This window comes from Leopardus geoffroyi, chromosome B2 (assembly GCF_018350155.1).
Source record: "Leopardus geoffroyi isolate Oge1 chromosome B2, O.geoffroyi_Oge1_pat1.0, whole genome shotgun sequence".
Taxonomy (NCBI): Eukaryota; Metazoa; Chordata; class Mammalia; order Carnivora; family Felidae; genus Leopardus; species Leopardus geoffroyi.
Genome location: NC_059332.1, coordinates 3,862,072 through 3,889,821, shown reverse-complemented (window position 1 = coordinate 3,889,821; position 27,750 = coordinate 3,862,072). Strand labels below are relative to the sequence as shown.

General features: G+C 50.5%; 3 protein-coding genes and 1 long non-coding RNA gene across 6 annotated transcripts; 2 read left to right on the top strand and 2 right to left on the bottom strand.

Annotated features, from left to right (window-relative positions):
• Window positions 1-9,138: 9,138 nt before the first annotated feature.
• HFE (homeostatic iron regulator) lies at window positions 9,139-17,116 on the top strand. Of its 3 annotated transcripts, none has more exons than XM_045500491.1 (6): window positions 9,139-9,481; window positions 12,095-12,358; window positions 12,531-12,830; window positions 13,631-13,906; window positions 14,025-14,138; window positions 14,888-17,116. In XM_045500491.1, exons 1-6 carry the CDS (start codon window positions 9,388-9,390, stop codon window positions 14,926-14,928), a joined length of 1,089 nt encoding a protein of 362 aa, XP_045356447.1. In that variant the 5' UTR covers window positions 9,139-9,387; the 3' UTR covers window positions 14,929-17,116. The 3 variants fall into 3 exon arrangements, with proteins under 3 accessions (XP_045356447.1, XP_045356448.1, XP_045356449.1); XM_045500492.1 differs by having other exon boundaries at window positions 9,194-9,481; window positions 13,673-13,906; XM_045500493.1 differs by lacking the exon at window positions 9,139-9,481 and adding an exon at window positions 9,521-10,131.
• On the bottom strand, window positions 11,262-13,467 carry LOC123609528. The gene is made up of 2 exons (XR_006717801.1): window positions 13,356-13,467; window positions 11,262-11,660 (listed from the first exon to the last, which is right to left on the bottom strand). It is a non-coding gene; the product is annotated as an uncharacterized LOC123609528 (long non-coding RNA).
• A 5,475-nt stretch (window positions 17,117-22,591) lies between the features above and the next one.
• On the top strand, window positions 22,592-24,197 carry LOC123609498 (histone H4). The gene has a single exon (XM_045500578.1). It carries the CDS (start codon window positions 22,607-22,609, stop codon window positions 22,916-22,918), a length of 312 nt encoding a protein of 103 aa, XP_045356534.1. The 5' UTR covers window positions 22,592-22,606; the 3' UTR covers window positions 22,919-24,197.
• An 809-nt stretch (window positions 24,198-25,006) lies between these two features.
• On the bottom strand, window positions 25,007-26,452 carry H1-6 (H1.6 linker histone, cluster member). The gene has a single exon (XM_045500520.1). It carries the CDS (start codon window positions 26,108-26,110, stop codon window positions 25,265-25,267), a length of 846 nt encoding a protein of 281 aa, XP_045356476.1. The 5' UTR covers window positions 26,111-26,452; the 3' UTR covers window positions 25,007-25,264.
• Between the last annotated feature and the right edge of the window lie 1,298 nt (window positions 26,453-27,750).

Here is a 27,750-nt window from a genome sequence, read left to right as displayed (position 1 = left end):
GGAAGGGGTGGGGGGGGGGGGGGGTTAGGGCTCTCCACCCAGCACTGAGCACAGGCCCCAGGAGGAACTGAGCCCAGCTTCCCGAACGATGGGGTGAAAACAGGCTGACAGAAGCCACGTCAAATGGCTTCTGTGTCTCAAATGTGAGTAGCAGGTCAAGCAGAAGAACCCCAGACACCTGGAGAGACTGCACAGGCTTTATCTTTTAAAAATGATTATTATTTTAAGAGTGAGATAACCATGATATAGACCATCTGTAAGAGGATACTGACCTGTTACCTGGTAGGAAGTGACATCCTCAGAGAAGCAATGTCATTAACAACATTATTATCATATTATAATATTATTTTAGAATATATAATAACATATTAGACACTAGATGGGATGTATTATATAATATTATTCTATTAGAATATATAACAGTATATTATAGAATATCTACTTTAGAATATATCCTCCTCCTCTTCATCATCATCATCAAGGTTTAACCTTGCTTGCATACCAGACACTTTCATTTATCAATTTTTGCTTTTTAAAAATTTAATTCTAAATATCATGGTATGAAGAAGCTATTATTATCGCCTCTCGACAAACAAGGAAATTGAGACCTTGAGAGTTTACGTGGCTTCACAATATGACTTTGCCTTGCAAGCTGATTATTATTCATGTGCCTTTAATGTTTATATTTATTATTTTTTGTTCATTTTTGACACAGAGAGAGAGACAGAGTACAGGCTGGGGAGGGGCAGAGAAAGAGGGAGACACAGAATCCGAAGCAGGCTCCAGGCTCTGAGCTGTCAACACAGAGCCTGATGAGGGGCTCGAGCTCACAGACTGTGAGATCATGACCTGAGCCGAAGTCGGACGCTTAACCAACTGAGCCATCCAGGCGCCCCTATTCATGTGCCTTTAAAGCACACTCATATACTCGTAGAAATGATATACTTGAGGCACCTGGGTGGCTCAGTCAGTTAAGCGTCTCGCTCTCGGTTTGGGCTCAGGTCATGGTCTCGTGGTTTCATGAGATTGAGCCCCGCATCTTGGGCACTTCCCTGCCATCATGGAGCCTGCTTGGGGTTCTCTCTCTCTCTCTCTCTCTCTCTCTCTCTCTCTCTCCCTCCTTCTGCCCCTCCCCAGCTCACACACGCACTCTCGTACTCTCTCTATCAAGATAAATAAATAAACTAAAAAGAAAAAAAAAGAAGAAACGATATCCAATAGAGACGTTTACAAAAACTCAGGTGGTACCAAAGTGAACAAGCCTAGGCTCTATCACTTTTCTCATCCGTAATGAAAACTAATATGCGGACCGTTTCCATCGGAAGATATTAAATATCGGGGACATTTCTTCCCTCGAAGTTTCTCGGGCTGCCAAAGGGGCTGAAGGATCACAAGGAACAGAAGTAGTCCCCACGTGGACCTCAAACTCTTCCCGGCTGCACTAGACCCCTTTCCACTGTGCTATGTCACCAGTTCTCGCGACACTCGCCACCAAAATGTACCACATACAGTCCATTCCTAATCTGCGGGGTAACTGTTACCTTCTACTGGTGTCTCTATCTGTTCACAGCGGGAAGAGAGCATTCACATCAAGAATGGTTTGACGAGCGCAAATCATCACCCCCATTTAACAGATGAGCAGATCGAGGTTCATAGAGGCTGCGGTAAGGCGGTTCCGTAGCAGAGTAAAAGTAACCAGTAAACAGAGTAAAAGGCCAGGATTAAGCCGCCAGGTCTTTGGACTCGTGGTTAGATGAAGTTTGCGCGAAGAAACGGAATTGTCACTCCAGTTGTGGAATGGACCTTCACCTGTTTCTCCTGCTGGTTGCAGATACAGCAGAATTCCAGGGTGCTGCTATTTGCTTAGTTAGTGTATCAGGGCATATCTCTTCAACCGGACCATAAACTTCTCGAAAGATAGCAAGATGGTTTTGAGAATGAAGTGAGACCGTGTCTAAAGAAGGTTTGTACGTGGTTCCTAGCGAATAGGGTTCTCTCCCGCCACTAGTACATTGCATTATTATTTTTTTTTTTTATTTATAGGAACCAACTTGCAGTTAGCTGTGCTGACTGGGCATGTCAGTTTCTGCTTCTTCCCCAAACCCCACCCTTTTCCGGTAAAGGATTTTACAAAGCCCTCAAAGATGAAGAGAATGGGAGATGAAATAATCCGTGAAAGTTGTAAACGGAATTTGGGCATCTGGAGAGCAGGCGGACGAATGCCTTGTTGGACCAGAGAAAGCAGTGTACAGTACCTGGGGGGGCGGGGGGTACAATAAGAAGCAAATGCGTTTCCTCACATGGTGCCCTAGAAAGATCTAAGTCTTTGAGACGCCAGGTACCTTTGAGGTCAGGGTTGCGAGCAAGACTGGAAACAGACTTGCTAGAACCCTGTGGAAAAGGCATTTTGATGCCCAGATTACCTCCCCGTGTTAATAGCCAGGCAACCACTGGCTCAACAGGAGACTGAGGGTTTTCCTTAGGTGGTACGGAACCAGAACGACTCTGGACGCGGAGGCCTCGGGCATAGCTGACAAGAGGGCGCGTGGCCGAGGCACGAAACTGAAAATTAGGCTTTGAGAGAGAATTTGAATACCCCAAGTTCAATTCTCCCAGCTCCTTCCCCTTTGTCTCCTGGAACACTCCTACCCGGGCTTGTATCTCCTATCGTTTCTCGTTTCAACCAATTTCCTCTTGAGCGTCTACTCTGGGTAAAGCCCTGAGCCAGATAGGGTAAATGTGTTGGCTTGTATTAGTTTGCTGCTGGACAAAGTACCACACGCTGCCTGGCTTACCCAGCAGAAGTGTACTTCCTGTCACACATTCTGGAGGCTAGAAGTCTAGACCCGAGGTGGTGAGAGGGTTGGTTCTTTCTGAGGGCTGACAATGAGAATCTACCCTGGGTCTCTCTTCTGGTAGCCTCAGGCATTCCGTGACTCGTAGAGGACCGTCTTCTTCCCTCTATGCATGGATGTCTCTGTCCAAATTCCCCTTGTTTCTTTTTTTTTTTAATGTTTGTTTGTTTGTTTATTTATTTATTTATTTAGAGACAGAGAGAATCCTAAGCAGGCTCTCAGCCTGACACAAGGCTCGAACTGATGAAGCAAGAGATCCTGACCTGAGTGGAAATCAAGAGTTAGAGGCTTAACCCACCGAACCACCCAGGCTCCTCTCCCCTGCTTTATAAGGACACTGTATTTCATTTTCCTTTTCTCTCCTTGGGTAACAAGAAGGACTTGGACAGTCTGAAATCGCTGTTCTGGGGTTTGGTTCTGAAATGAAAGGGTCGGTGGGGTTGATTCCTTCTGAGCAACGCGAGGGAAAGTCTGGTCCAGGCCCCGCCAGCTGCCCTCGGGGATTCACACTCTCCCTCTGTGAGCTTCTCTGTGGCAGAATCTGGCCTATTGGATTAGGCCCCTCCTAATGGCCTCATCTTAGCTGGATCATTTGCAAAAAAAAAAAAAAGTCTATTTTCAAATAAGGTCACATGCACGGGTACGGGGGGGGGGGGGCGGGGGTCGGACTTGAACAATTTTAGTGGGGGACACATTTCAACCCATAACACCGGGCATCCACAAGGGTTTCCAGAGACGTGAAGGACGGGGGCTGAAGCACTAGCCAAGCGGGGAGGCCAGCCTGGAAGTGGTGGCCTGGGTCTTGTGGAGTAAGCCAATATCTCGGTAAGGAGTGCGAGGGCCCGTTCTTCATCCCACCCCTGCTCCTCAGAACCCCCTTCAGTATATGTAACCAGCCATGGGACCTCTGGGCAGGAAACAGCGTCACGGCGCCCAGCCCTGTGTTCTTTCCTCTTGATTCTATACTGAGCTTGCTCAGGTGGCAAGAAGGCCTGCACTCAGACCACAGAGGGTCCCTGCCCAGCACGAATGGAACCTGTCAGTGCTAGATGAAGGTGCCTGTGCCCTGGGGAGAAGAAGCCACATACCCCCGCCACACTGAACACGGAGGCCGGAATGGGGCCACCATTAGCACGTGGAGTAAAGATCTAGGATGTCCCGGCTCGTAGCCCTGCGGGGGGGGTTGGCATATTCACCTGAGCAGACAGCTGGGACAAAGGACCCGGAATCTCGCACCCTGGTGAGGTGGGAAAAGAAGTCACAAGTTCAGGCCCATTGAACCTCAAATGTTGCGTCTCATTTCAGAGCCGTCATCAGACTCTGCCACGCCACTGCTCAGACGCCATTTTGGCCATGGCTGGAATAGGAGTTCTTTGGAAAAAGCTCTTCTGACCAGGTAGGAAAGGTAAGAAGAGGCATGGTGGGGTTTGCTATCAATCTCTCCTGCATGGCCAGCCCCTGGAGCCCCAGACCAGACAGCATTGATTGTCTCCGATGTCCCTTCATGGAGTGAGAGCTCATCCCTGGCCCTTTGCTCTCCGGCAGGTGGGGTGAGAAGGCCTTTACTCCACCAGGACCCCCTATATCTGCCAGAGAAAACTACACAGAGGAGTGTGTGTATGTGTGGGTTTGATCTATTTACGTATTCCTTTCTGCCCCCATATCCCACTCCTATTCCGCCTTTGCAGACTGTCTTTCTAATGAGTTCAATGGGCATGCTGAGTTGCAAATGTCCTTCAGGGGGAGAATGTCCCTTGTGTTGCACTGCATGTATTTTTTTAAACATTTATTTTTGAGAAAGAGAGAGACAGAATATGAGTGGGGGCGCCTGGGTGGTGCAGTCGGTTAAGCGTCCGACTTCAGCCAGGTCACGATCTCGCGGTCCGGGAGTTCGAGCCCCGCGTCAGGCTCTGGGCTGATGGCTCAGAGCCTGGAGCCTGTTTCTGATTCTGTGTCTCCCTCTCTCTCTGCCCCTCCCCCATTCATGCTCTGTCTCTCTCTGTCCCAAAAAAAAATAAATAAATAAAAACGTTGAAAAAAAAGAAAAAAAAATTTATAAAAAAGAATATGAGTGGCGGAGGGGGAGAGAGGGAGACACAGAATCCGAAGCAGGCTCCAGGCTCTGAGCGGTCAGCATAGAGCGCAATGTGGGGCTCGAACCCATGAACCACGAGATCATGACCTGAGCCGAAGTCGGACGCTTAACCGACTGAGCCACCCAGGTGCCCCAACGCTGCATGTATTTTTAATTTACTAATGTCCTCGATTTCCTCCAATACCATGTGGAAGTTGCCCATTTTTACTCTCTCAGTGAAGGGTCCCCTGTCTGCCTGCACCTCCTGGTCACCCACAGACATGTCCCTTTATGGAATACATTTGAGAAATTCTTTAGGAAACGTGCTCCGGAAGGGAGTTGAAGCCCCGTTGTGCAGTCACATATCCACGCAGACACTGGGCAGTATTCAATTTGCTAACGTGTTAATGCTCTAAGAGGCACAAAATGATACACCCCCTTTCCTTACCCGTTCTTCCAAGTGCTTTGGATTTTCTATATATAAGTTTCCTGTTCCCTTTTTTCACTCATTTCTGATTTGGGGTTTCTGTCTCGGTCTTCTTGACTTTGAGGCGTTCTTTATCTGTTATAAGTACTAATCCTTTGGTCCGTTTGCAACATCATATATAATTTTCTGCCATTCTGTCAGCTCTTTATTAACTTTATACGTGGTGTCCTTCACTGACCAAAACTCCTTAATTTCGATAGAGGCACTTTCCAGAATACAGATCAGTGGAATAGAGCTGAGAGTCTAAAAATAAGTCCTCACATTTGCAGGCAGTTGATGTTTGACAAGGGGTGCCAAAGCAATTCAGTGAAGAAAGAACAGTCTTTTCAACAAGTGGTGCTGAGACCATTGAAGATCCACAGTAGGAGATAATGCAAAATATATATTGGCCTCCCCTGTAATTCCTGACACAGGGCTCCTGAAGGGCCTGTGATTTCCTGGGTGATAGGAGCATCTTTTGTTCTGATGAGGCAACTCTGGGTGGGCTCCTGGTGGCTCTTGGATGAGGGTCACCGGAAAGACCAAGCCGTGAATAGCAGCTTGGAATGTTCAACCTCGCCCTCCCTCCCTCCACCCTGCCCGCCATCCTCCAGAGAGGGAAGAAGGGCTGGAAATGGAGTTGATAATTGAAGCCTCCATAAAAATAGAAGTGTCCATACAATCCCAATGGAATGGGTTTGAGGGAGCCTCCAGGCTGGTGGACACATCCACACCAGGAGGGTGACACAGCCCAGCGCCACGGGGACAGAAGCTCCGATACTCAGGACCTTCCCAGAGCTCACCTTATGCATTGCTTCACCTGGCTGTTCATCTGTGCCCTTTATCACATCCTTTAATAAACACCTAAGTGTTTCCCTGAATTCCGTGAGCCACTCTAGCCCATTAACTGAACCTGACAAAGGGGTCACTGGAACCTTACAGCCCGTTGGACAGAAGCACAGGTGATAACTTGGGCTTGAGACTGGCGTCTGAATGGGGGACAGTTTTGTGGGGCAGGGCCCTTATTCTGTGGGATCTGACACTATCTCTAGGTAGATGTGTCCGAACTGAGTTTAATTGTAAGAGACCCAGCAGGTGTTACAGAGAGTTGCTTATTGTTTGGGGGCAAAACTACCTATTTAGTGAGGAGAAGGGTCAGAAGTGCTTTGTGTGAGTAGTACAGGAGACACAGTTGCATATGAAGGAAAAGCTCAGATTTTTACCTTTACACACATGAAAAAGAATGAAGTTGGACCTCTACCTCATACCGTATCCAAAAATTAACTCAAAATGGATCAAAGACAAAAACGTAAGAACTAAGACTACAACTACTCAGAAGAAAACATAGGTGTACATCTTTGGGACCTTGGATTTGGCAATGGTGTCTCCGATAGGACACGAAAAGCACAAGTCACGAAAGGAAAAATAGATAAATTGCACTTTCGCAACCTGAGTAGTGTCTGTGCTTCAAGGCACGCCAGCAAGAAAAGTAAAAAGGCAACACACTGAATTGGAAAGGATGTCTCCAAATCATATGTCTGGTATAGAACTTACAGCTGGAATGTGTAAAGGACGTTGGCAATCCAATAATGAAAAGCAGATTTTAGATTTTAAAAAGCAAATTTTGAAATGGCGAAGGATAGATAGAGGCACCTGGGCAGCTCAGTCGGTTAAGCATCCAACTCTTGGTTTTGTCTCAGGTCGTGATCTCACGGGTTTGTGGGTTCGAGCCCCAGACGGGGCTCTATGCTTGCGGAGCCGGCTTGGGATTCCCCTTTTTCTCTCTTTTTGCCCCTCTCCCCTGTTTGTGTGCTCGCTCGCTCTCCAAATAACTAAATAAACTTAAAAAATAAAATCAACTAAAATGGCAAAGGATCCGAATAGACAGTTTTCCAAAGGGTTTACAGGTGGCCGATAAGCAGGTGAAAAGAGACGTTCGCTGTCACTAGCCATCAGGGAGAGGCAAATCCGGAGCGCAGTGGGGCACCCCTTCTCACGGACCAGGACAGCCAGAATTAGAAAGATGAACGAGAAGCCGTGCTGGCAAAGATGTGCTCAAATCGGACTCTCGTTCCCTGCAGATGGGGGGATGGGGGTGAAATCTCGTAGCCGCTTTGCAAAACAGTCTGGAAGTTCCCCAAAAGGTTAACTAAACACAGAGTCACCGTATGACCCAGTAATTCCACTCCTAGGTGTCTGCCCGACAGAAACGAAAACAGAAGTCCGCACAAACACTGGTACATGAACGTTCAGAGCAGCATTATTCCTCACAGACAAAAAGCTAAAATAATTCAGGTTTCCATCAACCGACGAATGGATACATAAAATGTGGTGTAATGGAATATTATTCCCCCATGAAAAAGGTGCACAAAAACATTATGCTAAATAAGAGAAGCCAGGGGCGCCTGGGTGGCTCAGTCAGTGAAGCGTCGGTCTCTTGGTTTTGGCTTAGGTCACGAGCCCAGTTTCATGAGTTCGAGCCCTGCGTGGGACTCCACGTGGGCAAGGCAGAGCCTGCTTGGGATTCTCTCTCTCCCCCTCTCTCTGGGCCCCTCCCCCACTCATGCTGTCTCTGTCTCTCTCAAAATAAATAAACTTTTAAAAAATAATAAATAAATACACAAATACATACACGAATACATACATACATACATAAAAGAAGCCAGTCGTGAAGAACCACATATTGTATGACTCCATGTGTACGGAATGTTCAGAACAGGTAAATCTATTGGAAGGAGAGGGTAGATCAGTGATTGCCTGGGGTGGCATGGTGGGGGGGATGGAGGGATTTGGGGGTGATGTCTAAAAGGTACAAGGTTTCTTTGCAGAGAGGATGAAAATATGTTCTCAACCTGGGGTAATGGTTACATGGCTTTGTGAAAATACAAAACCCACTGAATTTTACACCTTAAGTGGATGAATCGTATAGAATGTGAATTAAATCTTGACAATAAACCTGTTGCCAAGAAAAAAAAAAAAAAAAAGAATATCACCATCACCCCCCAATGTCCTCGTCACCAGAATCCAACATTTTCCCAGTTGCATTTCCTATCCCCCTACAGTCAGGCCCTAACTTCCAAGTTTGATTTTTTTTTTTTTTTTCTTAGATGGTCAAACTTTGCATCCATGCTTAAAAAAGCATTGCTTCTTGGATTTATTAGGTATATAAAGGCTTTAGGAAAATCGGATGTATTAAGTGTGTTAGTGTGTTTTGAAATATCTAAAGCAGTAGTTCCCAAACTTTGGGGGGGTTGGGTGTTGGGGGGGGGGGGTGGCCGCTTTTAAAATCCTGACACCCACCAATTAAATCGGTTCCTGAGGGTGAAAACGGCATCCATAGTTTTAATGATTTTCCAGGTGATTCCAACGTGCCACCAAGTTTGTGAAATTTAGCTTAACTATGGAAATTGTGAAAATGATTTTCCAGGTGATTCCAACGTGCCACCAAGTTTGTGAAATTTAGCTTAACTATGGAAATTGTGAAAGACGTTTCAGTGGAGTCTCATTTACGAACCTCATGAGGTCATTAATTCTAATGTAGGAACGAAATGAAAGGTTTACACGACAGTCGTTTTGCTAAGTCGAATAACGAGATGCGCCCAAGTTGAGCTGACGATAAAATTGTTGAAAATGTATCACCGAATTCTTAAATCACCGGCTATGTAAATACTGCAGATGAGAAATGGAACTACTTAGACCCGAAACTTGTCAAAGTTTCCCGCCTCTGCAACATCCCCAGAGGACGGAAAACCGGAGGGACAGCGGGGTCACCGAGACCTTCACGTGGTCCGGGCCGCAAGGGAGTTCAAGTGCCGGAGGCCCGGAAAAGGATCGCGCTGGCCAGGAAGTTTTGCCCGGTGTCCCCGCAGCCTCGGCAGCGGCCCCACGGGGACTCGCCGCCCATGGCCGCGTGGCCGCCGCACGGAGGCGGGTGAGGCGCGGGGACGCGCGCTCCGAGCCCGGGGGACGCGCGGGCGCGGCGCGGCGCGGAGATGGGCCCGCGAGCGCGGCGCGCGCTGCTCCTGCTGTTCCTGCCGTTCCTGCCGTTCCTGCCGCGGACCGGGGCTGCGCACCGGCGGCCGCCGCGTGAGTCCGGGCGGCGGGGGCGCCAGATCCAAACCCGCTTTGCAGCGCCGCCGGGGTCGCTAAGTGCGGAGGGACCGCTGGGCCGCGAGCGCCGCCTCTCCCGGGAGGGGGCGCCGCCGCCGGGCGCGGGCGGGGTGGTGAGACCCCCTCGTCGGGGACCTGTGACCCCCCCCTCCCCCGTCCCAGCTCCCCAGGGTGGCGCCCGGACCCACCCGCTCCCCCCCCGCCGACCGTGACGACAAATCTGTGCGTTTCTCACTGAGGCCGAGCTAGGATCCTGGGACTCGGGTCTGGGTGCTCCTGCTCCGCTTTTGGCCGTGTCTTGTCCCCCGGCCGTCCCCAAACAGGAAGTCCTTCTCCCGAGAGACGCCCAGGACCGGGCCGCTGTTTCCGCGCGGGGCTCTGCGGAGGGCTGGAGGCCGCGGCCCGGCGGGGTCCCCACCGCACCCCACCTGGCGGGCCGGGGGCTGGGCTGGCCGCGCCCCCCACCCGCACCCCCCTGCGGCCTCGGGTGGGGGGAGGCCCCGAGCCAGATCCGCCCGGGGCCTTAGTGGCTCTCGGCGCTTGTGCTTTTCCCTGGAAGAAGAGCCTATCTGTGATTTCCGGGCTTTTGGCCTGAGCCGCACGGTTCTCATTTCCAGCCGCTGGAGGTTGGTGATCTGCGGTGTTAACCGTACGGTGTGATTACCTGGCCTTTACTAAAGGACGCCAGCGTGATGTCACCTGACGTTTAAGTAATGAACTCGCTGTCCTGTGGTCTAGGTTGGACTCTACGGTGCATTGGGGAGGTCGGAGCTATTCTTAGGGTGACTTTAGGGGCGGTTAAACCGGCCCTGGGGTTAAATACCCACCCACCTCCCCCCTCCAGGTTACAAAGAATTGAGGCAGCGCCTCTCTGGTGGGAAAAGAAGTACCAGCACGGTTTCTAATCTCAGGCGACCGCGACGCTTTACATGCCTTTGCACACAGCCTGGGACCAACACGCACGGTTCGTCGTCCGTGTATCCACCGTTTATCCATGAGGAGGATGAGGCAGGACCCGCTCCTGGGTGACTTTGTTCCATGTTACCCTGGGCTTTTGAGGCAGAACCCGGGTCTCTGTGGCTCTGGCTGTTCAAGGTCACGCCCCATCAGAGGCTGAATCATGAATTGGAAGTCGAACAGAAACATTCGTGGCTCACAAGTCTAAAGAGGGTACCAAGCGAGTGTTGCTCTGTTCTAGGCCCGCGGGGAGGGCGGGAGCCATCCTTGCCACCCCCCCCCCCCCCGGATATTTTGCATTCTAGCGGGGGGATGGTCATGAACAAAAGGACACAGAGCACCAGGGAGTGCTAGGAGCTGTGAAGACACCCAGGGCAGGCCCTCTGGGGCCAGGGGACAGCGGGGACCCGAAGGAAACGAAGGTCATGGCCACTCGGAGCTCTGAGTGGGCCCTGAAAGTTGAATTGGGGCAGGCGTTGGGGCCCCGGTGCTACTGACACTTTTCTGTCATGGGGACCCTTGCGGGCTTTGTGGGAGGGCTGACAGCATGCCTGTCCTTAACCCACTGGATGTCAGTGGCACTCCCCCCAGTTACGGAGGCCAAACTCATCTCCAGACACTGCAACCTGTCTGCTGAGAGACCATTCCCGGGCTGGGAACCCCTGGGCTGCAGGAGGGGCAGGGACATCGGTGTAGCGGGCACGCAGGGGCCGCAGGCCACATGTAGTCTGGAGGCAGGTGCTGAGGGAGGTCTGGGTGTTGGGTGAGAGAAAGAGAACCGTCAACGGCGACTCTGTTATGCAATGGTTTTAAAATGTTTATGGGCTCGAGGAGTAAGGCGACAGGTGATGCCATGGCCGCGACGGTGAAGGCAGAAGAAATCCGGAGCCTGGTTTTGGACTTGAGATTCCAGTTGGTCATCCCCGCGGGTGGTGTCCCGTGGGCAGCTGGGCGTAAGAATAAAAATAGGGCACATCTCACCCATTCGTCCAGCAAGTCTGTGCTGAGCACCTCTCATGCTGGGCAGGCAGGGGCCCCCAGCGCCAAACCCCTCGTTCCAGGACCGAGGAAGCTGTCGGGGAAACTCACCTACTGGATACGGGGCTTGTGGTTACTGGGGCTTCTTCCCTATTTGCTTTGCAAGTGTCTTAGTGCTGACAAGGTGCCCTGGGTGGGTCAGCAGCAGACCTCCCAGCATCTGGTGGCAAACATTTGCTGGTTTCAGTAACAGGGAAGGGTTTCGAGCTGGGAGTAGTGTGGAAAAAACCCACCAGCCAAGTCCTCTGGACTTGGGTCTGATTCCGTCTGAGCATCAACTCCTGGCTCAGCTGCCCCGGCTAGAGACACTTCGGGATCTTATGGAGTCTGTGGGCTGCAGGGGCGATTGCCTGAATCGTGAGAAGCGGGGCAGAGGCCGGGGGCCGGAAGGAGTGGCAGTCTGCCGGGGAGGGGGGGCGGGGGGCGGGACAGGGAGAGCAGGCAGGCCTGTCGCGGGGGGAGGAGAGGCATCACACTCCACATCTCATGGGGTGCGCCGTGACACAGCAGGGGCTGGGCGTTGATTCAGAGGGGCTACGGCCCCTCCCAGTCCCCCTGGGGGCCCACGGGGCTGTCCTGTCACCTTTTCTCCAGGGTCCCACTCCCTGAGCTACCTCTTCATGGGCGCCTCAGTGCCAGACCTTGGGCTGCCCCTGTTCGAGGCCTTGGGCTACGTGGACGACCAGCTGTTCGTGTCCTACAATCACGAGAGTCGCCGGGCAGAGCCCCGCGCCCAGTGGCTCGAGGATGGGGCCCCCAGCCAGCTGTGGCTGCAGCTGAGTCAGAGCCTGAAAGGGTGGGATCACATGTTCATCGTGGACTTCTGGACCATCATGGACAACCACAACCACAGCAAGGGTACGCGGACGGGGCCCTCCCTTTCCGGGGGTGGGCGGAGCGTTTCTCTCCCTCAGAGATGCATCTGGGGGCCAGAGCAGGGAGTGTGGGGTCCTGGGGGGAGGTGGGGGCGTGTGTGAGGTCGTTCGGTCCCTGGGGACGGTGAGAGAGGGACTTACTCCTGTGGTTTCAGTCACAAAGCTCGGGGTGTCGTCAGAGTCCCACACACTGCAAGTGATCCTGGGCTGTGAGGTGCAAGAGGACAACAGCACCAGGGGCTTCTGGAAGTATGCCTACGACGGGCAGAACTACCTTGAATTCCGCCCTGAGACGCTGGACTGGAGGGCAGCAGAGCCCAGGGCCTGGGCCACCAAGCTGGAGTGGGAAGTGAGCGCGATTCGGGCCAAACAGAACAGGGCCTACCTGGAGAGGGACTGTCCCATGCAGCTGCAGAGTTTGCTGGCGCTGGGGACAGGGGTTCTGGACCGGCAAGGTATGGCGGGAGCACCCCCCCCCCCACTCATGCCCGAGGGGAACGCGGGGCGAGGTCCGGGGCTCGGGCCTCAGAGGTGGCCAGGGTCCTGTGACTCTCCGGGAAGGACCCGAGGTCCGAGGTCTCCACCTTAGAACCAAGGTGTCTGACGGCCAAGGGTCACGGCTTGCGTTTTTCCCTCCGTGCACGCGGCCGGAGAAGCAGTATCTGTGACCTTGTGATGTAACCAAGAACCCTGTGTATATTTACACCTTTTAGGAACTCAGCGATGTCAATTGTCTCATGAATGCCAGGTCATGAGAGTACCCACCGGCGGTGGGGGGCACCAATCAGAGAAACAAGATCCTTTGGAGGTTAAAGGTTACCGTCACAGATCTGGTCACAGAGCCCCAGAACCTAGAGATAGTCCCTGAAGCCTGGCTATCTTCCAGGCCCTTCTTACAAGATTTCTTGTTGGGTTGGGCGAGGTGAGTTGCCAGGAGTGGTTGTTCAACCCTCTCTGAGCCACATCCAGGGTAATTTTACCTGGTTCCGTGTAACACGCAGAAGGTCCGAGCTGCAGGCGTGCACGCTCGTGTGCGGGCCAGGCGGACAGACTCGGCCGCCGTCCCCGTAGCGCCACGTCAGGGCCGAGCCCCGCAGCGAGCTCTAGGACACAGAATGGCATCTCTCCGGCAGCCCGCCCCGTCTGAATAGGGCGTCTTGTCCCTCTACCCCGTAGAGGAGGGAAGTGAAAGCTCCAGTCTTCCTGGCAAGGGTGGAAAGATCCCCTCTCCAGATCCTTCTTCCTTCCTGTCCAGTGCCTCCCTTGCTGAAGGTGACTCATCATGTGGCCTCTGCAGTGACCACTCTACGGTGTCAGGCTCTGAACTTCTACCCCCAGAACATCACCATGAGGTGGCTGAAGGACAGGCGGCCACTGGAGGCCAAGGACGTTGAGCCTCAGGACGTGCTGCCCAACGGGGACGGGACCTACCAGGGCCGGTTGGCCGTGGCCGTGCCTCCCGGGGAAGAGCACAGATACACCTGCCTGGTGGAGCACCCGGGGCTAAACCAGCCCCTCGCTGCCACGTGGGGTACGGACGAGAGGGGCGGGCCGAGGGGCTCTGTCGTGGGTGGAACCCGAGCGCTAGCCCGCGGGGGGGGGGGGTCTGCGGCGACCCTCACGGCGTCCTCTCGCCTTTGCTGTTTCAGAGCCGTCGGTGCCCAGCACCCTGGTCATTGGAGCCATCAGTGGGATCGCTGTGTGTGTCATCCTCTTTGTTATTGGAGTTCTGTTCCGAATCTTCAGGAAAAGGCAGGCTTCGAGTGAGTAGGAAGAAGGAGGACGTCTCTTAGCGCCTCGGACCCCAGGACACACGAATTCTGTAGGAAGCGGGGCTTTGGGAGGGCAGAGCGGATCTGGCACCCACGAGAAGCCTGTTCCTTTTTTTCCTTTGGGAGCACTGGTGCCTCCTTGGGAGCGGGAATGCGTGGTTTTCCTCAGAATGGAAGGTGCAAATTCCACAAACTTCTTTTGAGCACCGGCTGTTTTGCAAGGTGCTGTTTAAGGTAGTGCAGGGGCTCTGGAGCTGAGGTCGTCACCTTGGTCATTCGGAGAACGAGGAAGGTGGGGGCAGCCACGCGGCCCCCCGAGCAGGAGGCCTCGTGGGAGGTGAGAAATCCTCGCCTCATCCCGGCCATCACCACATGTGCCTTCCTAGTTCCTGAGGGAGCATCTGCGGCCTGGGGAGGGGGAAGAGGGGCAGACAGAAGGCAGCCGCAGAGCCCTGGGGGCCTTGAGAACGTTCTACAAGGAGACCCCAGGGGAAGTCAGTGCAGGGACAGTAGGGGGTCCGCGATCTCACAGTTGGAGGAGTGTCAGGAGGTGAGAGGGAAGGCAAAGGAGGACGCGGGCTAGAAAGCTGGTAAGCAACTCCGGTGAGAGCTGATGGTGTGTGAACCCCCGGGGGGCTCTTCTGGCAGGGAGTGGTCCCGGTTGAGGTGACTGGATGAGGGAGGTGAGGGCCAGGGAGGTGACAGCACGCCCGCCGCTCTCCTGTCTCTCCTCTCTACAGGAGGAGCCATGGGGGACTACGTGTTGGCCGAATGTGAGTGACAGGCAGCCTGGGACCTCTCATGGGAGAAGACATGGAGACTGAAAGAGAGGGCGCCCTGGGGCCTTCTTTGCTTCCAAGACTGAGTCGGACCTACCAAGTAGGAAGCCACCGAGGAACTCTCTGCTTGCGGCCTTCCCCGTTCATTCTCGAGAAGTTTCTCTCATTTAGGTTTTTGAGTTCCTGCGCCTCTCCGGAACCGGCTCTCAGGAATCTCCAGCCGCCTCTAGGGTCTGCCCTATTTTCTGCACCATTTCGGACTCCGTATACCTATGACCTCTTCTCTCCCACCTCTGGAATAGGGCTCCTAAAATTTTGGGGGGCTCACAGTTCCTTTCAACATCTGAGAAAAACCGTGAACTTTCCCCTTGGGACATGGGAGTCTCATACCCTTACCAGAATTTTGCACACACATCCCGGCATTTTCTAGACCCATCCAAGTTTCCTTTTGACCCCCCGCCCTCTCTGTTACCCAGCAATTCACCTGTCACCAAGTCCTGTGGTCTTTTCCGCCAGAGGTTGAAGTGGGTCATTGTACAGCCGTGAGGGCCGTGCACTGCACAACCCAAGGAGGCCCATTTCCCAGAAGGGCTCTCAGGCGTGGATGTTTGTGTCCTGTGATAGTTTTCCAGAAAGTGGGTGGGAAGTGTCTTGACGAGGGGCATCGTTTTTCTAATTGGCAAAAAAAGTGTCATATAGGTTTCTGTATGGGAATGATTTACGTGAAGGCGTCTACGATGCCTCTGGGATATGCCAGAGTTGAAGGAACACGGTAATTTCCCACTTGGTCTCAGATGCTATGAAGTGATAATGAAAATGAAAATAAGGAGGAGGAGGAGGAGGATAACGTGGGGGATTTACTTGCTGCCAGACCGAGTTCTGAGCCCTGCTGACTCGCGTTATCTCATACAATTCTTACAATAATTGTTTCATGTTAGTACTATTATCCTCATATTTTTTTAGATGAAGCAAATGTATCCCCGGCCTGCCAGGGAGAGAGGCAGGTTTCAGCCTCTGTCGGATTCTGATCCCTGTCCCGCACCAGTGCATTCAGGCGGTTTAGACGTCGCCCAGGAAATGGAGAAGTTGGGGAGTGGGGGGACGGCTCTTCCTGTCTGTCTCGGTGTCTTTACTCTCAGTGAGCTGGATGGAAATGAAGGGGAAACGGCAGAAAATCATCCCAACCACGTTTCCTTTCAAAGTCTCTGGGGAAAGCACTCCACCCCCCCCCACCTGCTCTGTCTGGCATCGCTCCCGGGCCCCCAGGTCAGGGCTGTCATTGCTGGTGTCAGCCTGTCGCCGTGTTGGACCTCACGGTGTTTGCCCTCTGCCGGGGCCACCAGAGTCACAACGCCGGTGGCATTTCCCCTCCAAGAACCAGAGCAACCCTTGTCATATGAAGGATGGCAAAAATGGGGGGCCCGGTGGGTTAAGCGTCTGACTCTTGGTTTCGGCTCAGGTCATGATCTCGTGGTTCGGGAGTTCGAGCCCCACGTCGGACCCGGGGCTGACAGCGCGGAGCCTGCTTGGGGTTCTCTCTCTTCCCCTCTCCCTGCCCCCCACCCTTGCGCGCTTTCTCAAAATACATAAACATTAAAAAAAGTTGTTTTGAAGATGTTAAAACGGAAACCACCAAGCAACCTGTTGGCACCCTGGCATCTTCCTCCTCCCCAACTGTGCACGTTAAAAAAGAAACTGACCTGGGGCGCCCGGGGGGCTCAGTCGGTTAAGCGGCCGACTTGGGCTCAGGTCACGATCTCCCGGTCCGTGAGTTTGAGCCCCGCAGCAGGCTCTGTGCTGACAGCTCAGAGCCTGGAGCCTGTTTCAGATTGTGTCTCCCTCTCTCCCTGACGCTCCCCCACTCGTGCTCTGTCTCTCTCTGTCTCAAAAATAAATAAATGTCAAAAAAAAAAAAATTAAAGACCAAATAAAGCTCGACAGGTTGTTTGGTAGGTATTGAATTTGGGCAAAGAGATCTCGATTTTTTTTTTAACTTTTCTTTTTTTCTGGTTACGAAAATTAAGTAGATAAAAAGCACGCATAATTTGTGCTCACTGTAGAAAAGGTGACACTGTCATTCCATTGGCGAGTGGTAAACCCAATTAACGACCTATGTACTTCCTCTCAGTGTTGCTATATTAAAACATATAAAAGTAACAAATGCATTTTAATAAACATACGTGAATTGCATGGTGTGCTGCCTGATTTTTCTGACGTGCTTATCCATCTTATGGATTCGTCAGCTTAATCATTTGTGGGACGTTGATGCTGCTTTCAATGTTTTTGCATTTTTTAATGCAAAATTCTCTCTCTGACAAATTCTTTCTCTGTGGATATCATTCTGTACTCAGAACAGACCGCCCAAAAGCTTCCCGTGCTTTTCTAGCCCATGAAGGATATGTTACAATTAATGAGTCAATGGCTTGTTTTATGCTGGTTTTATTTCACACAGGCTGGGGTTACAAGGAACACCCTAGCCTTCACAGTGGCCCGTTTTGCAGACCATTGGCGACTGGTCTGTTACTTTTCTCGTTATAATGGAAGTTACAAACCTCCGATTCCTCTCCGTGTGTCTTAGCTTAATTTTTCTGCCCTTGTTCATCAAGTCGTAAGGTCGACTACATTTGAAAAATCAGGATTAACATTTTACATTCTGAATTTTGTATCACCTCTGGCAAAACCGCCTCCAAAGCGCGGTAGTGTGGAGAAGGGTGCCACCTGGTGGCTGTGATCAAAAGTGTCACGGTGGTCATGTGACCGTTGAGAGCTGGGGCCGGGATTTGGGCGGAGGGCCCAGGATCCGTGGAGAAGAGGTGGGCGCTTGACCCCGTTTGTGGAGAAGAGCCCCTGAAAATTTGAGGAAATAAACTAGTCACCAGGTGTTTGCCCACAGGGCACCGTTGAGCTACCTGAACTGGGAACAGAACAGAAAAGGATCTTTGGTAATCTCTCAAGGCAACGTGCAGCAGCTGGTTAAGACCTGCTGGGAGGTCAAGGGCAAAAACTCTCGCTGTGTTTTAATAACATAGTCTTAGGGTGCTGGGTATACTTGATGCACTACAGAGCATTCTTCATGTACACACGGATACACGTTTAAAAACATAACAGCTCTAAAATGCTGGAAAATTCTTACAAGTTAACATTTTAAAGCTATATATTTTTTCTAACCACCCTCTAGTAAGGACTAGAATCCAAGAATGCATGACTTTAAACATTTAAGATGTTCACATCTATGGACAGATATTTCGAGGTTTTGATTTCCCTCTGTAGACGTTGGGTCATCATTGTTTTCATTTGTCTTTTGGAACCAGTGTTAACAGGCAGAAAGAGTGTCAATTCAATATTAATTTTGGGGGGTGACAATTTCATTGCAAAGCCTCCTTGGCTTGACCTCCTGTAGGTGTATATTGCTTGGCTTGGGTGCATCCTGGTATTTCTTGCATTCTCTTTCTGCGTGATTCTTTCCGGTGTTCACTTGTGCGTGAGAGACACGTACGGTGTCTTTTAAGCAGAACTTTTTTTTCTCTCAGCTAATAATTATTACACACTAACCAGATGTCAGGTCTTGTTCTGAATACTAATGTTTCTGAAGAAGCCGGTGAGGTAGGAATGACTATTTCATTACCCTTATTTTGCTGTATGGAAACCAAGGCACAGAGAGGTTAAATAACTTGCTAAAGGTTACACAGCTAGAAAATTATTGGGCTGGATTTTTACCGTAGCTAGTCTGGCTCAGAGTCAAGCTCATAACCTCTACACGGTACCTGTTTGTGAGTCAAGAGAACATGTTGTGGGGCATCGTTCCCAACTTTGTGAGGTGCTCCTGATGGCAACAACCTCTGATGTTTCCTGCAGTGAGGACGGAATGTGTTTTAATATTTCAGATTTTGCCATATCCCTGTAATTGTTTCATAAATATTTGGACGTATTTTCTTGGGGTGTATTTTTTAACTTAAGGACTTTTTTTTCTGTCAATAAACAAATTTCTAACTAATGAATTCACATTTCTGTTTATTCTCTTTATCATTAAGGGAGAAATTTGGGGATGAGTAGCCTTAAAACACCTATGAACTATTTTTTTCACCAGATTTGGGTAGAAACTATTGTTAGTGGGGGGTTTTTGCTTGTTTTGTTTTTTGAAAGTATGGCTATTTTTTAAACATGAAAGTCTAGCTTTTGATGCAAAGATTGTACAAAAGAATTTTGGAGCCTTCTGTGTACTCCTGGTGGGGCGAGGTGGGGCGAGGTGGGGGCGGGTTGGGTAAGTACCAATATTTGTATAAACCTCAGTCTCAGCAGTTAACCTTACTCCATGGGGTTGATTAAATGTCCTGAATTTACAATGTCATTTTCATAAAACAGTCAATAACTAACCAACTTTGATATTGCCAAAGGAGCTTGACAATGTGTGCAGGAGAAAGCATCTTTTTTTTTTTTTTTTTTAATGTTTATTTATTTTTGAGACAGAGAGAGACAGAGCATGAACGGGGGAGGGGCAGAGAGAGAGGGAGACACAGAATCCGAAGCAGGCTCCAGGCTCCAAGCTGTCGGCACAGAGCCTGACGCGGGGCTTGAACTCACGGACCGTGAGATCAGGACCTGAGAAGTCAGAAGCTTAACCGACTGAGCCCCCCAGGCGCCCCTAAAGTGTCTGTTTTAAATACGAATGTAACAGCTAATGGTCTTTCCTTTGTGGATGTTTGGAATCACATTTTCACCATTAAAACAAATGCAAAATACTTTCTTGGTGCTTTGCGTGTGTGTGATTAAGAGAGTATTCAAGGTAATTTGGAAAATCAAATTCAATTACAGACATTTATAAAAACTTCGAAACGAATAAATGTATCGGAAAGGATAATGTTAGAAATTCTCTGTCCAAAGAACTTTTTTTCTTTGTAGGTCAAAATAAATTAAGAACGTTTATAGGAGCCAGCCCACCCAAGGACAGCAGGCCAAGGAAGTGCAAGGGACAAAAACTTTCAGTAAAATGTTTGGACTGAAAGGAGAAAGAAAGAACACTTTTCCAGAAGAGGAAGGAGAGAGATACAGTGTAAATTACGGGCCACAGGTAAGCCAGCGGGAGAGACATTTAGAGGAAGTGAATAAGACAGTGGATATTCATACCAGAGAAAAGGTTAGGTGGCTAGAAAAGAGAAATTCATTGACGCTTTAGAATGCAGTGGGATCCCTCAGCCAGTGGCGAGAACAGCTCTCTGCTCCAGACCAGGAGCCATGTCCCCAAATGCCTGGAGACAGCTAATGTTAGAAAGCCGGGGCAAACTAGGTTGGGCGGGGTTGCACTTACACATTTCCTCAACTGTAATATGGTGAAAAGTATTCCTATCCTAGGATTTCTTCTCCCTGAAGTACAACCATACAAAGTGATGGTAGTTCTGGTATTCTCAACCTTGGGCAAGTATCAGAATTGTTTGTTGACTGTAAAATATATCTTAATATATAATATATATTATTACACCATTTCTCAACTCTGATACTCTGAGTCTGCTGCAGAGAGTGGTTGTGGGCATTTCATATTTTTTATAAGACCTTTGATGAACCTCATAGTTTTATTTGTTCAAATGTGTGATGAGACCTATTAGCCACAACTCGTTTGCAGGGTTTTTTACCTGAAGGGCTTAGCTCCCATGTTGAAGGAATGGGGTTCCATGAAATCAGGTTCTCTCTGAGGATGAGCGGGAGGTGAAAAGAAAGCCAGCCACACAGGTTCCAGAGCGAGCCACTCCCTCCCAGGCCACACGACCAAGACCTGTACTCTTCTGAGGGTGGAAGGATCCATGTTTAATATATATCTTTACGTGCATGTTTTAAATTTTTCTGTCCTAACGTTCATGACTTCTGAGTCAGTGTCAGTGAGAAAAATTTATAAATGAAGACATTAGGAGAAGGGAATAGAAAACAGGAAGAAGACGTCAAAATAAAAGTGACGTTTTATTAATGACAGAGTGGGCAAAATAAAATTGGGAGAAAGCTGACCTAGACTTCTGGGTTAAATCTGGGCCCTGTGGTGCCTGGGTGGCTCAATCAGTTGAGCAGCGCCTTGGCGATCTCAACTCAGGTCAAGATCTCAAGGTTGTGAGTTCAAGCCCTGCCTTGGGCTCCATGCTGGGTTTGTAGCCTACTTAAAACAAACAAACAAAAATATATAAATGCAGATGGAACCCGCTGGGCTGTGTAGCAAGGGTGACTCACACCATGTATTTTTTCCATGAAATTGCCATATTATATACACTATTTTTATTTATTTCCATGAATTAAAGAGCATACTGAGATTTCAGTTTTACTTATAATCTCAAACCTTGCACTTTTTCTCTGTAGTGTTTGACATTCCTTCCTACCTAAGTGACCCCATATAAAGTATGTGTTCGAGGTGGGGAGGGGTTAGTAAAAGTCAGGAACCTCAAAATGCTCAATATGGGGGCAGAAGAATGTAATTACTTAATTATTTCGCAAGTGGTACAAATCATATGCCATGCAGAGCTTTCCTACCCTCTGCTGGCTCTCTTTTCTTTGCTAAAACAAGTATGAGGTTCTAACAGGTGGTCTCTCTCAGGCCAGAGTCTCATTTTAAGTATCTGCAATAGGCACCTTTTTGTGAACCAGGATGGAGAGAGGGTGTGCCCTCCCCACCTTTTAACTGGAATAACTGATCTTGGACATTTTCAAAAGCGGCAGCAGGAGGCTAAGGGAAATTTTTGATTTGAAAGGCTCTCTCTTCCAACCACATTCAGATCCAATTCTGCTTTTTTTCTTTTTCTTAACGGGATTAGCCTTGTTTAAAACACCAATAATCTCATCAAAGGCCCTCCAGGGGAGGGCCTTGTAGGCTTTGTAATGACCTTAATCGAGTATTAGCCCTGCCCTGCGATTAACCCCCAGCTACACCAAATGTTTGTTCTTGTCTCTAAACCTGGAGAAGGTTGAAAAGGGATCAGCTGAGGAGGAAAGGGGAGCTTGTCAGGAATTACAGGCAGAACCGAGAGGCCCAGCAGGGCCAGGAAGAAGGTCCAAGGGCAACGCGTTTTCCAAGCCTAGTTGTACATTCCCAGTCACAGACTTTTGTCGAAACAAGAGTCACCCAATAAATGTTTGAAAGAAAACAAGAAGTTTTAATTTGCAAATTTTTTTTTGTTTCCATAGGTCCGGGGCTTACACTGTCCAGCACAAAGAAGGTCATCTAAATACGTCAGTTTAATAGGAATATTAAAAGGAATGGAAGGGAAAGTCCTTTGACCTATAAGCGCACCGTCCTTCACATACCACCTCTACATTCCCCCCAAAAAATCATTCCATAATTTATTAGTTATTAAGTGAAAATACAGACAAACGTGGAGGGGGCGGTCCCTCTACTCAGCGGCTTTGACAGAACACATTCCACTGGCAAACGCGCGCGGAAAAAAGAAACGCAGAACAAAAAAAGAGAAACGGAAGCTTTTCGGCGGAAGGAGAGCTGACCCTCCCCCCCGGGCCGCCCTACTGCCGACGAAGGGCGAGATTCACTAGCCAATCACAACGTTGGAATGTTAATGAGCTCTCTTTGCCCCACCCCCTTGCTGACCTCATGGCGGGGGAACGCGTCAGTGCCTCTTGTTCTCAATCAGGTCCGCAGAAATGCTATTTAAGGAACTGCGTGAGGGTACAACGCTCACTTCGGTTGCAGCCATGTCTGGTCGCGGCAAGGGCGGGAAGGGCCTGGGCAAAGGGGGTGCCAAGCGCCACCGCAAGGTGCTGCGCGACAACATCCAGGGCATCACGAAGCCCGCCATCCGGCGGCTGGCCCGGCGCGGCGGCGTCAAGCGCATCTCCGGCCTCATCTACGAGGAGACCCGCGGGGTGCTCAAGGTGTTCCTGGAGAACGTGATCCGGGACGCCGTCACCTACACGGAGCACGCCAAGCGCAAGACGGTCACGGCCATGGACGTGGTGTACGCGCTCAAGCGCCAGGGTCGCACCCTCTACGGCTTCGGGGGCTGAGCGCCCGGGACCCGCCATATTTCCAAACACAAAGGCCCTTTTCAGGGCCGCCCACAAAGTCACTTAAAGGGCTGTCGTGCTTGCGGAAACGGGATCGGGGGCATGTAAGACTTCCGCAGGGGCAAAACTGGTGAGCAGTAAGATATTCTTGTGTGCGGTACTGTAGCGAGTCTTGTGACGCTTGGGCACACTTAAGATTTTCAAAGAAATACACCTTGGAGTAAATAGGTCAGTAAGTGCTGCCAATGAGAGGGTTCCAGAAGGGAAGTGCGTTCTATTCTACACAAATGGAAACAAAAGATCTTGGCCAACGTCCTTCGGATTCATCCGCATGACCGGAAGCGTCCTGGGCACAAAGCTCCGGTGACCGCAGCCGCGGCTATGTAAATGCAGGTCCTCTGAGGACAAGCTCTGATTGGGTGGCATTCGGTGTGGCAGAAGCTGCGGAGGGTGAGATTCCGGGGCCATTTTCCTGTTGGCCACAAAGGGTTTCATAGCTGTCCCCGGAACCCGAGGAAAAACCTCGGTTGGTTAACTTTGCTTTTAATCCAGGCGCTACACCAGTACTAGGAGCAAAAAGCAGAGGCTCCCGGGACCAGTTCTAGACGGATTTGCTCGGTGCGGGGGGGGGCCTGCTGGCTGCCAGGCGCAGGCCGGGGGTCAGTCCACTGCTGGGCACGGCAGTCACACCAGGGACTCACGGCCTTGCCCGGCAAGTGAAGCGTATTTCGGCGCTGCAGCTCCGACCTGGAAGGGAATCGCCGCCGTGTGCAAGCAAGACATGGGCTGTGCATGATTCTGTTCGACTTCAAACCATTGTTTATTCGTTCTGACAAAATTGTCAGAGGCCCAGTTATAGAAATGAATTTAGAAAGGCCAGGCTCTAGTGTTCTCTTCAATACATGGTTATATGCAAAAGAATGCGTTACGTAATTCTGCATTGGGCTTTGTGGGGTTGCCCCCAATACTACCAAGGCCCCAAATAAATCAGCGGTATGAATTTCATGTTTATAATCATCTTTAAATAAGAATGCCAGTTCCTAAATTGAGAGCTGGAATAAACGAACTTTTCTTAAAACGAAAAAAGATGCTTTGACTCAGACCCTGAGAATTTCCTAATAACAGTTTTTGTTAGGTCAGTTCGGACCTTAACAACTCTGTAACCCCACCATTTCCATACAGGTTTTAGAGTTAATATTCTTCAGCCTGTGGAACACAATCTGGACAAGCCTGTACACTCTCTTTCTTTGTAAATAAAATACATCGACTTATAATTAGACTAATCCTAAAATGAAGCCGTTTCTTAATGTGGCAACATAGTATTTGGAAATATTGAGGATAAGCGCTATTGCAATAGTCTCACAACTGTAAACTGAAAATACTTATTTCTGCTAATCAAGTGAAAAATCGCCCAGATTTAAAAACTTCCCCTTCATCCGGTTTGTTACAAATTTTTTTTAAAAATTTTATGTTTATTGTAGAGAGAGAGAGAGAGACAGACAGACGTAAGAGAGGGGCAGAGAGAGGGAGACAGGATCCAAAGCAGGCCCCAGGCTCTGGGCTGTCAGCACAGAGCCCCATGGCCGGGGCTGGAACCCACAAACCGGGAGATCATGGCCTGTTCTGAAGACGCTTAACCAACTGAGCTACCCAGGCGCCCCAGAAGCTTGTTACAATTTGATTCCTGTATATATTGACACCCCCCCCCCCCCCCCCGCAAAGTTGTGAGCAGTGAGTTATGAAACCCTGTTTACAATGTCCCGTGCGCAAGTGTGAACTGGACCGTGGCGCTTGGAAAGAAGTCACCTATGTTTGTGCACGGAGCTGATCTCCACTCCTTCCTCCACCTAAACGCAGGTATTCCCAGCTAAGGATGGGGGATATACAAGGCCGTGTACCCATTTATTTTTATTTATCCTGGGAGTGCAAGCAGGGGGAGGGACAGAGAGGAAGAGAATTCCAAGCAGGCTCCACACTGACGGTGCAGAGCCTGATGTGGGGCTCGAACTCAGGAACCTGTGAGATCATGACCTGAGCCCAGGATCAAGAGTCGGACACAAACGACTGCGCCCCCCCCCCCAGCCCCCTCCCCCATACGCTGTGTTGTAACTAGAAACATTTAAGCTCTTTGGGACCAGGCAACGCAGAAAAAAATTTCAAATACTGGAATCCCTATTGGGCGACAACACATCTGACAAAACTTTCCACATCTTACAATGAACTTGCTTAGTAGACCGTGCGGTGACCTATTTACGAACTTCTAAGCTTCCAGTGCCAAGCCCTTTTTAAAGCATTTGGGGTGGCTCTTAAAAGAGCCTTTGGGTTCTTTGAGAATCAGCCTTCGGTTTACTTCTTGGACGCCACCTTCCTGGTGCTGGTTTTCTGCTGGGTGACCTTGGCCTTCCCAGCCTTGGGCTCCCCTGCTCGGGCCTTTCCTGGGCTCTGCGCCGGCCGCCTGCCCCGGCCTCCCTTAGCCTTCCTGCTGCCTCGGGGTGCTTTCGGGGATGTTGCTGCCCGAGGCTTCTTGGCCTTCTGGGTGGTCTTGGCACTCTTCGGGGACTTCGAATCCTTGGAGATCAGCTTCTTCGCCTTGGCAGAAGTGGGCCTTTTGACCTTGCTCTTGCGGGGTTCAGGAATGGCCTTCTTGTTGAGCTTGAAGGAGCCCGAGGCGCCGGTGCCCTTGATCTGCACCAGGGTGCCCTTACTCACCAGGCTCTTGAGGCCCAGCTTGATTCGGTTGTTGTTCTTCCCCACGTCGTAGCCGGCGGCCGCCAGCGCCTTCTTGAGCGCGGCCAAGGACATGCCAGCTCGCTCCTGGGACACCGCGAGAGCCTCCGTGATCAGCTTGGACACAGAAAGGCTCGGGGTCTTGCGACTTGAGCCTGGCATGCCCACCGGCTTTCTCCCCCTCCTCTTAGCTGGAGGATGCTCCACAGGGGCCGGGGCCGTGTCAGCTGTGGCCACGGGAACCGTCTCCGACATGTCACGGAGACAGAAACAGCGAAGCGAGGTACCAAGCAAAGCGTAATGTGCAGTGGGGTAGGGGTGAACAGGGAGCCTCAAGGCCTTATATAGGGCACGGCGCGCTGTGATTGGTGCATCGCCAGGCACCGCCCCGCCCCTCGGGGGAGGAGCCTTTGTGTTTCTTTCACCCCCAAAAGTTGGATCCCACACAAATCCTCTGAGCAGCATCGCCCAGGGTTTACTGCTGAGTGATCCGTGGAGATCCGGATTTCACGTGCCTTTTCACCTTTTCATGAGAAATGACCTTGCATGCCCGAAGTATCAGATAAAGCCCTTGATTTTCGGCGAAATTCAAGGAGAAGAAGAAAACTTGCTCTTTTCCTTGTAATGTAAAAGTAAGTTTTAGCGCAAAACTTACCTCATCTCTTCTGAGTAGTTTTCCAAACGGCGGGCTTCCAATCGGTGGAGAAAATAAGTTATTCACGCACTGGTTTTTATGGGAAATTCTCTATGTATGTGAAGGAAATAACACAGGTCGCTTAAATGGCTCCCTGTGTAGTTAGACGATGCTTCTAGAATCGGCCAAAGAGTGCAGAGTACGACTTTATTTGGGCAAACACAATCTAAGAAACCATAACCTGCAAGGTATGTGGGTGGCATGTGACCCAAACCAGTCCTCCGTCCATGCAGTTTGATAGAAGACCCTTAAGACTCACACATGATATCTGCTTAGTCCAAATCAGGTCTGTCACCTCCGTGGCTGACGTCCTCAACTGAATTTTGCTTCTGTTTTCAGTCACCAAACCCCACTCCACCCCACCCCCACTGCCTGATGCCAAGCACACACACGGAAAAAGAGACAGTCCTTATTCTCAATCGCCTATAAAACGGGAGGCAGGAACGGTGGCTGAAGAGTTAAGTGGGAACCACAGGCCCAGATCTCTAACAGAACTGAGTTGGCAGATGTGCCTGCAAAGCTGGAAGAGAGTTCTCGCAACAAGGTTCAGGAGGCTTCTTTGGGCTTGTCCTAGGACTTGCCTCTGTAAGACGACCAGATTGGGGGGGGGGGGGGGGGGGTTGTTCTTCAAGGCCAGACCTTTCAGGAGGAGAGCAACGCGGTGCCGCCAAAGCTCCCCGGGGTTCAGCGGAGGAAAACCCCATAGGGACCATCTCGTGGAGATCCCCAAATGCTCGCGAGAAGTTGGTTATTCTGCAGGCGGGAGAACCGCCTGAAGGCTTTAAGGAGAGGATGTGCCTACTGGTGCTGTAGTTGTCTTGGTTTTAGAGTTTTCACAGAAACAATCATTATTGAAAATGGCCCAGGGTCGCCTGGGTGGCTCAGTTGGTTAAGTGTCGGACTTCCGCTCGGGTCATGATCTCGCAGTCCGTGAGTTCGAGCCCCACGTCGGGCTCTGTGCTGACAGCTCAGAGCCTAGAGCCTGGAGCCTGCTTCGAATTCTGTGTCTCCCTCTCTCTCTGACCCTCCCCCGTTCATGCTCTCTCTCTGTCTCAAAAATAAATAAACATTTAAAAAAATTTAAAAAAAAAATGGCTCAATGTCAGAGGTTGGTGGTGTGTTTCTGTAGCCTAAGAAAGACAAGGGCTTCGGCTTTGTGGGAAAGGAGAGAGTCTACGTGTGAAATATTTCTGAAGTGAAAATCAAAACATGAGACTTTCCAACTTCCGGGTGCAAAGTGAGATAGCAAAGTCTCTTCCTCTGTCTGGCTCATGGGCACGTGCTTACACACACACACCGGGAACAAAAATTCAGGAAACAGGGCGTCTGGGCAGGCCTGTCGGTTAAGTGTCCGACTTAGCTCAGGTCATGATCTTGCAGTTCATGAGTTCAAGCCCCGCGTTGGGCTCTC